At 40.0% G+C, this 16,765-nt stretch overlaps 1 protein-coding gene across 20 annotated transcripts in view; it reads right to left on the bottom strand.

Moving 5' to 3' along the window:
• DOCK9 (dedicator of cytokinesis 9) overlaps window positions 1-16,765 on the bottom strand; it is a 319,065-nt gene that overhangs the window by 228,536 nt on the left and 73,764 nt on the right. For 5 of the 20 annotated variants that reach the window (XM_042843650.2, XM_008164119.4, XM_065592532.1 and 2 more), the window contains exon 1: window positions 13,304-13,561. The exons of the other annotated variants lie outside the window; for them this stretch is intronic. In XM_042843650.2, coding sequence (XP_042699584.1) covers window positions 13,304-13,420 — 117 coding nt within the window. In that variant the 5' untranslated portion in view covers window positions 13,421-13,561. Of the gene's footprint in view, window positions 1-13,303; window positions 13,562-16,765 lie in introns of those variants that run through there. 20 annotated transcript variants of the gene reach the window in all.

Genomic DNA, 16,765 nt, shown 5'->3' with positions numbered 1-16,765 from the left:
ACATCAGGGTTCTGGTGTGCCTCTGGATGAGGTAAGCTAAGACCTAACATTTGAACATATTTACCTGAAAACAAACAAACAATCAGCCAAACCTTGGGTGCATTACTTAATGAGTTTGCTAACTAAGAACACTTCCACATAGGTCCCAGAAACAACAACAAAGTTCTCCCACAATACACTGCATAAAAATTCATAGAATAACCCAATTCAGAACACTGCAAAGAGACCTGGGATATCCCTTCAGAAATCCTAGTATCTCAGATGGGTAAGTACAGCACTAGTATAGAGACAGCCACACACATCCAGCACAAATAGGGGTTTGCAGTAGGGATGTGCAACCCAGACTAGGTTAACCCGGGTGCCAATCACCCAGGTTAACTCTGCAGTGAAGACATCCCCTTAGAATCACATGCAACTTCAAAGGGACACATACAGTTTTTGCCAAATACACAGGTTTGATTACAGCTACAGCCACTCTGCCTAGTAACATTATAGTATGTCTGTTACAGAGAATCTCTCTCAAGGGTTTGGTTTGATTTTTAAAGAAAATTAGTATTCAAAAATGTGACCATTAAGTGTTTATAATTAAAGGCTTATCCACATGGAGAAACTGAACAGCACAGCTAAGGCAAAATACTTACTCTGCTATCGATATGCTCACATAACACATATCCCCACCCCATGTCGACACTATACTGGAATAAACTAACTTTTATTCCAGAATGGAGCATCCACACAAGGGAGTTATACCAGTATAGCTAGCTATAGCTATTCCAGTCAATTTCCCAATGTAGAGACACCCTAATTATTAATAAGTTTGACTTGGTGCTTTGGGTCAAATGTAGGCTTTTAAAATAATCACGAAGATTGGGCTCTCAGAACACTTCCACATCAGATTCCTACTTGGAAAAGTCTGAGTAGTATTAAAACACATGATGATTAATACTTGATTAATATGAAATCTGTAAACTAGCAACTCTGTTGATGCTAAGTTGTTCCAGTCTCTCTTGCTGAAATGTGAAGAACACTGTTTTGTTTACATTTTGAAAAGTCTTCTGTGCAATCAAATAACTTAGAAAATGTTGAATGTAACCTCAGATTCTGCAAAATAATGTTAAACTTGGATTGAGATTTAAGATTTCCTTGCGTCAGTTAAACTGAAATACCACAGTAACATAACATACAAATAATGGAGACAATGACAATTACAGAAGGTTTTTCTGTGGACAGCACTTTCATTTGCTAATACTTAGGGTGACCAGATGTCCCCATTTTATAGGCCGGGGGTCGGCAACGTTTGGCACGCGGCTCGCCAGGGTAAGCACCCTGACGGGCCGGGCCAGTTTTATTTACCTGCTGACGCGGCAGGTTCGGCCGATCGCGGAACCCACTGGCCGCGGTTCGCCGTCCCGGGCCAATGGGGGCGGCGAGAAGCCACGGCCAGCACATTGCTCGCCCGTGCCGCTTCTCGCCGCCCGCATTGGCCCGGGACGGCGAACCGCGGCCAGTGGGTTCCGCGATCGGCCGAACCTGCCGCGTCAGCAAGTAAATAAAACTGGCCCAGCCCATCAGGGTGCTTACCCTGGCGAGCCGCGTGCCAAACGTTGCCGACCCCTGTTATAGGCTTTTTCTTATATAGGCACCTATTACCCCCACCCCCATCCCGATTTTTTACACTTGCTATCTCCTCACCCTATACTTACTGCATGTGCTCAGTAATTTACTTCTTGATTGGATCAGCTAAGGTCAATGGAACTAATCTGGAAGTAATTTCTATTCAACGTAAGTGCAGATGGCAGAATCTGGCCCTTGCTGAAAAATTAGCTGCATAAAATGGGACTCACCTATTTCTCTAATTTTTTTTCTTCATCTAATAACCATTTAAAATCCTATATTCTACTATTTACAATACTAAATCTATGAAGTGATTATTAGCTGGTCATCAAGGTGCTTAATCTATTTTTAAAAAGTGAATTATAATCAATCATGCCAAAAGACATCAAAGATGTTTTTTCTTTCAAGTATGAAGCAGATTAGTTAAATTTTGATAATAAATCTCTGTACTTGGAAGGCTTTATCCAGGGAAGGTTACCAGCGTTCACATGCTTAGATTATAAATTACTCAGAAGTTACTTCAGGTAGTCTAGTATCTACCACCTTCTTGAGCTACACTATCACTGACAATTTAAACCAAGTTTGAATGTTCAGACTTCCCATAATAAACTAACCTATACCCACAGTAAAATAGAAAATAGGAAAGTGAGTGTTTTCTAAAAACAGTGTTCAATCGCTTTCTAAAGCAACACATTTTTAAAGGGTTACATTAAAAACCAAATGAGGAAAGCTGCAATCAGAATCTTTGGATCTGTTTGCGTGCACTTTTATATGTAAGATAATTTAGCTATTATGCTAACTCACAGTATGTGTTTTATTAGCATAGAAGGGAAGTTTCCCCCACACCTATTTTCTTCAATGCGGCCTGCTTTTCTTTCAATCACCCTCTTCTTGACCCTGTATGTCATACATGTAATCTTCTCCTTCTTCACTTTTTGCATAAGGCCTATAAACACTAGTCCTCCAATCAAAAGGTACGTAAAAAAGTTAATACGTTTAAAGTAAAAAAAATGCTAGACAAAAAAATGGATCTAATAAAAAATGTGATGAAATCTTTTGCTTGCTGTGCTTTTGTGTTATGGACTACAGCTAGGGTGTGGTATTTACTTAGTTGAGATAATTACTAACCACGTACTTCTGCCTTCCCAGAAGAATTGCTCATGATTCTCCCTTTTTGGTCTTGTGCCTCCAGCATGAAATATGAAGGAAAAACTTTTAGCTCTTAAGACATTTTGCTCTCTTAAGGCAGCTATAGGGTCTCTTTCTTTGTGGACATCAGCATTGTTTATAATAATTATTACAGTGTTCACTATTATACTTTTTAGTTCAGGAGATCCCTGGAGCTACTTGCACTACAAAAATGAAAATCTTCTATTGATTATATCTTTATAGATGAGGGAATCTCTTGCCTTGTAATTCAGTTTTCCTGAAGATACACAAGATTTACATGACCCACCCCAATCTCCCCTCGGAGACTGGAGGACTAACTGATGACGTGAAATGTTCTGTGCACATCCTATGGAAAGTCATTTCTCTACTGCAGTTGTTCTGGAATTTACTTTTTGTTGTTGTCTGCATTAACAAAAGGAGAAGAAAAGGAGCCTGTAATTTAGTATGTAAGATGTTTGGGGCTAACAAAACATTCTTGTCTCCTTAGGCCTCTGAGGTTAGAATATGCTCAGATGGACAGTGGCCTTGATCCAGTCTATAGGTAAAACAAAACAAAATAAAATAAAATACATTATAAAAAAATCTTAAAAGCAAGAATTGTTTTCCTGCATGACTTGCACTTGAGAATCTTTAAACAATGTAAGCTCTTCAGGGCACAGATCTTGGGTGAAATCCTGACCCAAATGGTCAACAGGAGTTTTGGCACTGACATAATAGAACCAGGAAACCACCGGTTGTCTTCACATTTGTCAGTAATATACACAGCACATCATATAAAACCACATTGTTTTTCTTTATTTAACTTTTACTGAACTGTCATTCATCCCTCTTTTAAAAGCTATTTGCTTGATTCAGAGATGCCACCTTCCTTACTCCTTGGATCCCCTTATGGGGAGAATGTGCCTCCATAAAAGTAAATGTTCAGATAAAAGGTGGTGAGCCATGGTCACCCATTTTATAGTTGATCACCTTTATTTAGCTTCATTTATTTTTAGATCAGACGAGAGCCTCTAAATAGCACTCAAGAGTAGTAAGAAAGTTATTTATTGTGAAATACGTATGTGGCTTGTCAGGTATCTAAGTTTTTCGGTACCCACTTATTTACTTTTACTACTGTATTTTCAGTGTGAAAGTTGATCTGAGATTGGGGGAAGGAGTTAGGAGGGTAAGAGGCAGCCATACTTAAAATAGCCATCGCCGAAGGCTGGTTATTAGAATTATTCAGAAAAAAATTCCTTCTTTAAATTTGTACAAAAACATAAATTGGCTAAATTATCAGAATCAGGTACAAAATTTCTAAATTGGGAAATTATTGTATTCCTAGTTTGTAATGAATTAAATAAATTGAAAACCTTGTTACATTGCTAAGTTCATCTGCAATAAGTCGCAAACCCTCCATTCCCTTCCCAAAAATGGAAGCTATCTTATAAGACCAAAAGGTACAATTGTCAAGATAAAAGCCTGAACAGTGTGCACAGCTCCTGAAATAAGTTTTGTTTTGTTTTTTATACAGAGAAGTTAACTATACAAAGAATCCACCAGAAACACTGCACGTGTTGTAAAAGAAATTGGTTACACTTAAGTACGATTTTGATTACTATTGCTATTCACTTTTTTTAAGTTTTGGCTAATTTAGCACCTTGTTACTTCCTGTACATTAACTAGTATAGATATAAGTGATTTGAAACTGCATATATTTGAGCAAAAACAGGTTTCCCTTAGTAAGACCTCAAACAAATTTAAAATGTAAATCTTTTAAAGGTAATCTGATTTATTGTTCACATCCTATATTCTCCCATAACCACACTTAAAGAAGTGCTTATTATACTACTGCTATACACAATCCAGATGTAAACCATAGACTGAATGGACACGATGCAATACAGGCTTTTTTCATTAAACTTTTGAAAAAAGTATAAAGTTAGAGTTATTTTATCAATGTATTTCAATTTAAACTAAAAACCAGAATCCCTAGGTATACTGTTTATCTAAGAGCTAATCTACACTGGAAGGACTAAAGCAGCGTTTGAAATTTTAGACTCAGTTCTGAATGAACATCAGATTACAAAACATCAAGCTTTTATTAAATACAAATGGATGTTTAGTCAATTGCCAATGCTAATTTAACAAGGGAATCGTGACCTCTGAGATCTCAAACATTTTGATAAAACAGATTTAAGATATCCTGCACTACTGTCACACATTTGAATGTGGATAATCTTCCGCTTCCAATACGGCTTATCTTCTTCCATTCAAATACAAAAACAAACAGTATATGAAAAAACAATATCCTGTTAAACAGGGCCAGCTTTAGCAAGAGTGGGGCCCGATTCCTGGGGGCGGGGCTTGCCGCTGTCAAGCCCCACCCCCCCAGGAATCGGGCCGCGCTCCAGCCAGGGTTGTGGGGCTTGGGTCCGGGCCGTAGCCGCTGGTGCGGGTGCTCGGCCGGGGCCGGCACCCCAGGGCCCGAGCTGAGCTGGGCCGGAGCCACTCGAGCCGGTGGTCCTCGGCTGGTGCCGGGGCCGGGCCAGAGCCGGGGGGGCTGGGGCGACGCGCTCGGCCAGAACCAGGGCCAGTGGCCCGAGCCGACCCAGCCCGGAGCTGCTCGGCCGGCGCCCCTGGGTCCGAGCCAAGCAGGAGCCAGAGCCACCGGGGCCGGGGGTGCTCGGCCGGAGCCGGACTGGGCCGTGCCTCTCCGGATCCCTCCTCACGCCCCACCCCACCCCCAGTTTACCTGCTGCCGCCTGCCCCTGCTTGTTTTCAGACTTCCCGTGAACATCTGATTCGTGGGAAGCAGGGGAAGGGGAGGAGCAGGGGGCGGAGCATTCAGGAGAGGGGAGGAGAGGGAAGTGAGCTGGGGGCAGGGTGGACAGCTGCAGGGCCCTCTTAGGCAAGGGGCCTGATTCAGCAGAATCAGCCTAAAGCCGGCCCTACTGTTAAATCCCAAATTCTCTTGTCCGTGTAAAGGCTGTGAAAAGCAGGGGGATTGGACTTGGGTGATATCTCTAACAGATCAATACTAAAGAGAGGGTATTGTCGGTGTATTACTATATCCCTCAGGTGCATTTTGAGACAGAAGGCAGAGAGACAGCCTCCAAGAATTACAATCTCTCAGAAAGACAAAGTGGGAGAGCTTGTCTCTGTCACCAACAGAAGTTGGCCCAATAAAAGACATTACCTAACCCACCTTCTCTCTCTAATATCCTGGGACTGTCACATTGCATACAAGCTCCCAGAAACATACACTGATTCTTTTTTGATGTTGAAGAACAATGATTACATAGGGTATCTTGATCTGAGCTATGTTTTTTGGTCAGATTTTTTAGGGAAATAAGTGATCATAATTAAAATAAGCAAAACGTAAAACAAAATCAAGAGTCACTTGAATTGTCTACATGTAACTAACTATATGCAAATTCTTCACCCTATTCATTGTACTGATTGTATGTATTATACACATCCCCTACCCTTCTTCCTTTTGTGTTTTTAAATTTGTAAGCCTACGAGGGCAGGGAATTTTTCCTGTTTGTTCAGCACCCAGCACTGTGGGTTTTCAATCTTGATTGGGGACTTCGGATACTATCAGTATTTACTACTACTACCAAAACATACCAATATTTTCCCATGGGCTATATTATGCCCTTAGTTTTTAAGCATAAAAGCCAAAAGGTATGACATGGTGTGATATTTTTAGTGGACACAAGAACAGTGCCCACACTACTGCCACTTCAAAATTGGAGTCACCATACCAAAGCATTCTTTTCTAAACTCATCCAGGCCTTATAAGTAAGGCCTTACCAAATTCACAGTCCATTTCGGTCAATTTCACAGTCATAGGATTTTAAAAATCATAAATTTCATGATTTCAGCTATTTAAATCTGAAATTTCACAGTGTTGTAATTGGAGGGGTCCTAAACGTAAAAGCGGCGGCAGCTGGCCGGAAGCCCAGCTCTGAAGGCAGAGCTGCCACCAGCAGCAGCACAGAAATTAGGATGGCATGGTATGGTATTGCCACCCTCTGGCTGTCCAGCTCTGCAGGCAGCAGTGCAGAAATAAGTGTGCTATGGTATGGTATTGTATTGCCACCCTTACTTGTGTGCTGCTGGCAGGGCGCTGCCTTCAGAACTGGGCACCCGGCCAACAGCCACTGCTCAGCTCTGAAGGCAGTGCCACCACCAGCAGCTGCGCAGAGGTAAGTGTAGCAGTATCGCAACCCCCACTACAATAACCTTGTGACCTCCACAACTCCTTTTACATTTAGGACCCCTCCAATTACAACACTGTGAAATGTCAGATTTAAATAGCTGAAGTCATGAAATGTATTATTTTTAAGGCAGTTCAGAAGTAATGGTGGCAATACCACAATCCTCCTAAAATAATCTTGCGACCTCCCCCACAACACTCTTTTGGGTCAGGACACCCAACTTGAGAAACACTGGTCTCACCTGTGAAATCTGAGTATAGGGCAAAAGTACACAAAAGACCAGATTTCACAGTCCGTGACGTATTTTTCATGGCTGTGAATTTACTTATAAGAGGTCTTTTACCTGAGAAAGTGAAAGATCTCAAGACTTTGGGGGAATTAAAGCTGACCACGGAAAAATAATTTCTGCAGGAATTAAAAGGGGTAGAGTTCCTCTACTAGAGTCCATAAGACTTCTGAATTGAACCTAAAAGTCTGGCCGTGTAGTGTACTAATCTTAGAACAAAAAGTAAGAGTGAAGTCAGAGTGAGTTATAGAGTAAGATAAATCTATAATTTTAAATATGTAGATTTTTCTACTATAGTTTTACATTTTGCTGTTTCCCCATCTCTTTTTCCTTGTTCTAAGACAGGGGTCGGCAACCTTTCAGAAGTGGTGTGCCGAGTCTTCATTTATTCACTCTAATTTAAGGTTTCGCGTGCCAGTAACACATTTTAACGTTTTTAGAAGGTCTTTTTCTTTAAGTCTATAATATATAACTAAACTATTGTTGTATGTAAAGTAAATAAGGTTTTTAAAATGTTTAAGAAGCTTCATTTAAAATTACATTAAAATGCAGAGCTCCCCGGACTGGTGGCCAGGACCTGGGCAGTGTGATTGCCACTGAAAATCATAGATTGCCTACCCCTGTTCTAAGAAAAAGCTCTGCCACTCTAAGACAAAATCTCTTCAGAAGAATGCAGCACTTTCACGGGCTGCAACTTATCCAAACAGCATTGTTGCCATTTAAGATTTCCAGACAACTCAAAGATAAAGACACGTTTGCTTCTCCTCAGATATTTGCCTGGTGTGCATGGGGTGGGCAGTGACATTGGACTGTGTGTATGTGAGTGGTGTGTGAGGGGGAGAGAGGAGTATGTGAATAAATGCTGTACCCACAAACGAGTGGTGCAATCAGTACCACTGCTGAAGACAATATAAGGAACCACCCAGCCTGAATCCAGGAAGGATTTAGAGAGAAAAAATGGCGGTTGGGGACAGCTTTAGGGAGAGGGTAAGAGAAGGGATAGGTGTACGAGGGGCATTAAACTAACAGCAAAAGGGGAGAGTTAAAAAGGAGGGAAGACATGGGCACTCTAGCACAAAATCAGTATGTTGAGGACAAAATTAATAAAGGAACCAAAACGACACGAAGAGGAGAAATTCTTTAATTGCCTATACACCAGTGCTAGCAGCCTGGGTAACAAACAAAAGGAACTGGGATTATTCATTTATCAGCACAAATACAAAATGTAGCTGGTATTACTGAAACCTGGTGAGATGATTCACAAGATTGGAATGTTAAATTCTATTGTTACAACCTACTTTGGAAGGATCAAGTGGACAAAAGCAGAAGGAGAGTAGCATTCTATGCTAAAAATGCCATTACCTGTTTCTGAGGCTTTGGCTACACTGGTGCTGTACAGCGCTGCAACTTGCTGCACTCAGGGGTGTGAAAAAAACACACCCCTGAGCGCAGCGAATACAGCACTGTAAAGTGCCAGTGTAATCAGTGCCTGCAGCGCTGCACGCTCGCTCGCAGCGCTGCAAGCTACTCCCTTCGGAGAGGTGGAGTACATACAGCGCTGTGAAGTCCCGAGTGTAGCCAAGTAATTAAAATTCGATGCAAATGATCTGAATGCTTATGGATCAATAAACATGGGGTATTAGTTGTTGTCTGCTAAAGACACCAAATCTCATCAGAAAACAGGATTACCAGATCCTTAATGTATAGGAAAAAAGCTGCATGATCATAGAGGAGATCAATTCGAGTAACACATGCTAGTACTAAAACATCCTTGGCATTTTTAAATATTATAAATAATTTCCTAACTGAAAAAGTGTCACAACAAACACAGGGGAATTCTACATTAGACCTGGTCTTGACAGACAAAGAGAAACTGATCATAGAACTAGAAATTAAATTGTAACTTAGGTACAAGTCATCACGCCTTGATCATATTTATAATGTGCAAACAGAATGATGACCAAACCAGTCATTCATATATATTACACACACACACACACACACACACACACACACACACACTGCTTTAAACGGACCAATTCCACAAAGCTGAAAACAATTATGAGCTAAATCAGGTGGGAGGAAGAATTTAATCAGAAAAATGTGAACAACAACTGGGAATTTTTTAAGAACATTTTACTAAATACCCAATAAGCCACAATCAAGGAAGAAGGCTTGGTTAAAAGAACTAACCTGGATTAGAAGGAAGTGAAAGCAGTTATAAGCCATATTATATTTAAAATTTTAACAAATGAAAGAAAGGGGAAATTGACAATAATGAATATAAGTCAGAAGCTGGGATTTGTAGAAAACTAATAAGGGAAGCAAAGGGGCAGAAGGAGAAGTATAGGGTAAGAGTTAAAAGCAGTAATGAATTTTTAAAATATATTAGGAACAAAAAGATTCCTGACAATGGCATTGGTCCATTACTAGATGGAAATGGTAGAATTATTAATAATAAATTATAAAAGGCAGAAGTGTGCAATAAATATTTCTGTTCTGTATTTAACAGATGATGTAGTCTCATCAGGATGATAACACTTTCCATTCCACTAATATCTCAGGAGGATGTTAAACAGCCGCTACTAAAGAAAGTCATATTTAAGACAGCAGATCCAGATAACTTACATCCAAGAGTTTTAAGAGAGCTGGCTGAGAAGCCTGCTGAACCATTAATGTTGATTTTCATTAAGTCTTAGAATACTGGGGAAGTTCCAGAAGATTGGAAAAAAAGCTAATGTTGTGCCAGTATTTAAAATGGGTAAATGAGATGACCTGAGTTATTACAGGCCTGTCGGTCTGACACCAATCCTGAGCAAGATAATGGAGCAGCTAATACAGGACTTATTTAATAAAGAATTAAAAGAGGGTAATATAATTTAATGCCAATCAACATGGGTTTATGGAAAATAGAACCTGTCTAACTCATTTTGTTTTTTTTAAATGAGATTACAAATGTGGTTGATACAAGGTAATATTGTTGATGTAACACACTTCTGTAAGGCATTTGACTTGGTGCCACATTATATTTTGATTAAAAAACACCAGAATGCTGAAGTCAACATGGCACACATTACATGGATTAAATGCTGGCTCCTGATAGGCTTCAAAATGCAATTGTAAACAGGGAATCATCAAATGGATGGGTTTCCAGTGGAGTCCTGTAGGGCTCAATTGTTGGCCCTACTCTAATTAACATTTTTATCAGTGACCTAGAAGAAAACAAAATCATCACTGATGAAGTTTGCAAATGACACAAAAAATGGGGGAGTGGTAAATAATAAGAAGGACATGCCACTGATACAAGTAAATGCATATATATAGGAACAAAGAACGTAGGTCATTACTTACAGGATGGGGGACACTATCGGGGAAAGCAGTGACTCTAAAAAAGATTTTGGGGGTCATGGTGGATGATCAGCTGAACATGAGCTCCCAGTGCACGACCTGTGGCTAAAAGGGCTAATGTGATAAATAGGGAAATCTCAAGTAGCAGTACTGAGATTATTTGACCTCTGTATTAGACATTGCTGTGACCATGGCTGAAATACTGTGTCCAGTTCTAGTGTTCATAATTCAAGATGGATGTTGAAAAACAGGAGTAGGTTCAGAGAAAAGAGTCTTAGCTTCCTTATTTAGAACTGGGTCTTTTGTTCTATTCTGCAGAAACATTGTTTTAAGACCCTCTCAAAACATTCCTGGGAAAACAAAAAAAAACATAATATCCCCTGTGAACTATAGCTGTATCAACACAGTTTGCACCAGCTGAGTGCTATACTGACAGAATGAAGCACACTTTTGTTTTGTTTGTATATATACATAGTTATTTTGCTTGCAGAATAGAACAAAAGACTTAGTTCTAAATAAGGAAGTTAAACATTCCAAAGGGGGGCAAGAAAGCCACACAAAAACATTAGCTCACATTGCTAAGATGAAGATGTGGACCAAAATAAAATGTACCCCACATAAATAAAACAAGTTTAAATAATGGCTTTCCTGAATTAAAAAAAAAAAAAAAAAAAAAGATTTAGAGCAGGGGTCGGCAACCTTTCAGAAGTGGTGTGCCAAGTCTTCATTTATTCACTCTAATTTGGTTTCACATGCCAGTAATACATTTTGATGTTTTTAGAAGGTCTCTTTCTATAAGTCTAGAATATATAACTACACTACTGTTGTATGTAAAGTAAATAAGGTTTTTTAAATGTTTAAGAAGCTTCATTTAAAATTAAAATGCAGAGCCCCCTGGACCGGTGGCCAGAACCCGGGCAGTGTGAGTGCCACTGAAAATCAGCTCGCGTGCCGCCGTCGGCATGCGTGCCATAGGTTGCCTACCCGATTTAGAGAAGTGGACTTCTCTTGCATTATATTTTCTTACTAGCAGACAGTTCCTATGGGGACAGATTAGACTTCCAGTGATATACAAGATGGAATTCTCCTAATGAAGACACATTACAAGAATAGTTTCTTATATATGCATGGGCAAAAAAAAAAAAAAAAAAATGTTTTTAAACTTGGGTGTCTAAATCCAGTGAGGCTGCTTTTTTTTTTTAGGTGCCTTAGTTTTCAGAGGTGCTGAATACCCACATTTCCCACAGGTGTGAAAGCAAATGAAATCAAGACTACTTATCTAGGTTCTCCAATTGTGGATTTTGGCCCGCAAATTTGAAAATTTTGGCCAGGCATTTTAAAAATTATTTGCTAATAAGCCACACAATTAACATCTTATGGATCTAATTTGCCAGTACCAATCGATCAGTGGCTCTCAACCTTTCGAGACTACTGTACTCCTTTCAGGAGTTTGATTTGTCTTGCGTACCCCAAATTTCACATCACTTAAAAACTACTTGCTTACAAAATCAGACACAAAAATACAGAAAAGTGTCACAGCACACTATTACTGAAAAATTGCTTGCTTTCTCATTTTTACCATACAATTATAAAAAAAAATCAATTGGAATATAAATATTGTACTTACATTTCAGTGTATAGTATATAAAGCAGTATAAAAAAAGTCATTGTCTGTATGAAATTTTAGTTGATACTGACTTTGTGATGATGCTTTTTACGTAACCTGCTGTAAAACTAGGCAAATATCTAGATGAGTTCATGTACCCCATGGAAGACCACAGCATACCCCCAGGGGTACGTATACTCCTGGTTGAGAACCACTGCAGTAGAGCACTCATTTTTAATAATGAAGTATAAATGTATTGTTTACTAGCTTAACAATCCCCTTGACTAATATCTGAAAAGGTTAATTGTTTTAGCTGTAATGTGTTGGAGGATTTCTTGCAGCTCACTTGCAAAAATACTATGCTTTCTTATGTATTATAAAAATTCCAACAGAAGCATACAGCCCACACAATAATACAGAATAAACCCCTTTCTGAAATTCCTCCCCCAGAAAATACACAAATTATTCACTTTTCCTTACTGAAGTTTTTTAGCAAGTAAGATTTTAAAAATCCTGTATTCTACACAGGTTGAAAAGTAACCTTAAACTAAGCATACCTGAAGAGACTAGACTAATCTCAAAAATAATTTAATTAAGACAAATTCTGATGTCTGTAATATAGGTACTTAAAATATTTAAGGAACAATTCAGAAAATCTCTAACATTTAAAAACACACTGCCAACTAAAAATACATTTACAGTCGTGTACTGCTTACATAGTTCACAAATTAAGTTTTTACCTCCATTTAAAGAGGTGTACAACAACTTTAGACCAACTAAATACAAAATAGATAGTTAGGAAGTAAGAGCCAGGGAACAAAAAACAAAAATAAAAAGAATATTTTGCCATCTTTAAACAAAGGAGCCTCATGGAAACCAAAGATGCATCGATAATACAAACATTCATGTGCTCATTGAAAAGAATCGAAGAGAATTGATCTGAAAATGCATACATCAGCATCAGCAAAAAGTGAATGTTGAAACCTGACACACTAGTGAAACCTAGAAGCTTCCCAGAAAGAGTGAGAACTAAGAACAGTTGGGGAACATATCTCTTATCTACACAATTCTTACCAGCACTTCTACTGGACTTTCCACTTCTACTTCACATGGAGCTGCATCCCTGTATTGTTGGGGAGACTCAATAACAAGCTCTTTTTTAACACTTCTAGTATTTGCTCTTGCCTGCATTCTTAGCCAGAAAACAGCTCAAAAAACTGAGAAATTCTGTTTTTTAGCATCAAAATAAACAGCATGCCAGCAATTCAGAGAAAACAAAAGCTTTTTCCAGACACAAGCTGCAGAAAGTACCAACTAGTTTAACTACTAAGCTGCAGTTTGCTAAGTCTGTCATGGGGGAATGCATGACAAATGAAGCCCAGCCTCTAAAGGGTGTACCCTTCCTCTGGAAAAAAAAAAAAAAGGGTGGATCCATTTCAATGCCACTGGAACACACACCAAAAATGGTGCAATACCGAATGTTCCTCACTATGATAACTGTGCAGAATACTCACAAAATAAGTAACAAACACCTTCAATATTTAAGAAAAATATTTAAGAGTAAATATGTATTGTAGAACAAAAACATTCACTGCAGTTTGGAACCCTTCAGAATAGCGAAATTCCAAGTATCATTCTTTCCAGATTCTTCTTCTACTCCATCTTTTGAGATTTTCATTAATGCCCAGCAGCTAATTGAGTATTAGAGGAAATACCATTCCAGTCAGCAGGGGTAGTTCTATGCAATACTGACACCATTTTTTCATTCTAATGTTTCTTAAACCAAGATTTAAGATGGCTTTTCCTAATTTCATGATGTCCTCTCTATAAAACCTCAAATACTCTGCAAAGATGCTAATCAGGTTGCAAAGCCTGCTTTCTATTTTTGCTTTAATTCCAAGCGTGCCGGTAGTCCTCTCTCTTCCTTCTGTACCATTACTCTCATCCCACAATTCAAGTCTAATTACCATAATTCATTATCATAATTGGGAATGAAAGAATTTTCTTCCTCTTCCTTCACCTTTCAGACATCCAACCCTACAAAAAAGTACTGCTTCCCTTGATCCCCTTCCCTTTCCTATTTGGGCTGGTCTTCCCACACTTGATCCATGCATGGCTGCCACTGTCAACTCCTTTTCTCCTTTGAAACCTTCCCAAATCTCTAAGATCTATCCTTGTCAAGCCTCATTTAATAAAGCACCTTCTTCTCAACTCTGGCACTCCCACCCTATCTTTCAATTCTCTCAGTGAAGCATCTGGAAAAACGAAGTCTCATCTCCCCAACCATGTTTTACACAATATTATTCTCTCACTTTCATTTTGCCTATAGCACAGAAATGGCAGTTTATGTAGTGAATGATCTTTCTGCTGAAGAGTAGTTAATTTATTTTATCTCAGTTGTGCCTTTAACACTGAAGTTCACTTCATTCTTCTGAACCACATTCCAGATCCATACAAATTTCTTTCTTGGGGTCTTTTTCTACACCAAGATCCCTCCTCTAAGCAGTTCCATAAAGATCGCCATCTTAGCACTCCACTCTTCCTCTCATCTTTACCATCAAAATTGAAAATTTTGTATTACAGGTGGAGCCGGTAACACTGCTTTTGTTAAGGTTGCCTTAACCTTATCTCCACCCAGGGCCATCCCTGATGCTTCAGAGGAAGGAGATTTAAAAAAAAAAAAAAAAACATACAGAATACACTAGGGGACTAACATTTCTTTCCTGATGCCTCCAGGTGGCTGGCTGTAACCCTGAAGCATGAGCTTTTAGGAACATAAGATGAAGTTGAGCCCCAAGGCTGCTGAGTCCTGTCCCTTACCATCACAAGCAACCCCATCATATAATCAAACTGATAAATTTATGCAGTTCTCTCTCAAAACTAATTTAGTTGTTTGCTCCCACAACTCCTACTGGGACGCTGTTCCAGAACCTCACCCTTTGATGGTCAGAAACTTAACTTCCAGCCTGAATTTGTTTATGGTCAGTTTACACCCATTTGTTCTTGTGTCAATATTGTCCTTGAGCTTAAACAGCTCTTCACCCTCCTTGGTATTTAAACACCTCTCCCCGATGTGTTTATAGGTAGCAATCATATCCTCTCTCAGTCTTCTTTTTGCTGGATTAAACAAGGCAAACTATCAATCTTCTCATTAGATAGGCCCTTCATTCCCCAGATCATCCTAGTAGCTCTTCTCTGCACCAGTTTGTTTGAATTCATCTTTCTTGAATGATGAAGGGTTATCAGAACTGTACACAGTATTCCAAATGAGGTCTTACCAATGTCTTGTACAATGGCATTAATACTCCTCTATCTCTCCTAAAAATGTCTCTCTTGATACATCCTAGGATCACAATTGTCTTTTTCACAGATGCATCACCAGGGCCGGCTCTAACTTTTTTGCTGCCCCAAGCAGCAAAAAAAATGCGCCGCCCCACCGAGCCCCCCTGAGCGCCGCCCCCCTGCCGAGCACTGCTGGAGCGCCCCCCCACCCCCGCGGAATGTTGTGCCGCGCTGCCCCCCCCCCGCCACCCCAAGATTGGCCGCCCCTTACCAGGTGCCGCCCCAAGCATGTGCTTGGTTGCCTGGTGCCTGGAGCCGGCCCTGTGCATCACAATGGTAGCTTACAGTCATCTCCTCTGGAGCCTTGACCTTGCACCCCCCCGGAACAGAAGATTTTGCATTTTCTGTTCTCATGAGATGCAAAAAGGCCCCAGGACTCCGAGACGCAAAAAGGGCTCCCCACTGATGAAATATGTTCTATACTGCAGAATTGTGCAACTCCCATTCACGCTCCTGGGGAAAACATCTACTGAGATTCTCTACCAGTGAGTTGTGTATACCCAGCAGATGTACTGCTGACAGATCTGGTGGCAAATGCACCATTTCCACAGCCTGACAGCCTCTATACAGAGAGTGGTGGACCTTGCTGCCCCTTACTTATTGAAGCACAACACTATTGACATGTCTGACTTCACATGAACATGTAGGGACTGAATTAGAGGGTGAAAATGCTTCCAGGCTTTGGGGACTGCCAACAGTTCAAGCAGGTTTACGTGCATTCTGGATTCTAGGGAAGTCCATATCCCTCCCTTGTGCTGTTAGTCTAGGTCAGGGATAGGCAACCTATGGCACGTGTGCCAAAGACGGCACGCGAGCTGATTTTCAATGGCACTCACACTGCCCAGGTCCTGGCCACCAGTCCAGGGGGCTCTGCATTTTAATTTAAGTTTAAATGAAGCTTCTTAAACATTTTAAAAACCTTATTTACTTTACATACAACAATAGTTTAGTTATATATTATAGACATAGAAAGAGACCTAAAGAGTTAAAATGTATTACTGGCATGCAAAACCTTAAATTAGAGTGAATAAATGAAGACTCGGCACACCACTTCTGCCAACCCCTGGTCTAGGTGACTGCTCCACTCTGACAAAGAAATGTCCATGATCAAGGTCGTCTCTGCTGGGAGAGAAGCAAAGGATCTTCATTCTCCCACCAGGCTAGTAAGGATTGCACTTTATGTGGGAGCAAGAC

The sequence above is a fragment of the Chrysemys picta genome, chromosome 1 (assembly GCF_011386835.1).
Source record: "Chrysemys picta bellii isolate R12L10 chromosome 1, ASM1138683v2, whole genome shotgun sequence".
NCBI lineage: Eukaryota > Metazoa > Chordata > Testudines > Emydidae > Chrysemys > Chrysemys picta.
The sequence above is the reverse complement of the archived record's forward strand: the minus strand, read 5'-3'. Positions and strand labels throughout refer to the sequence as shown.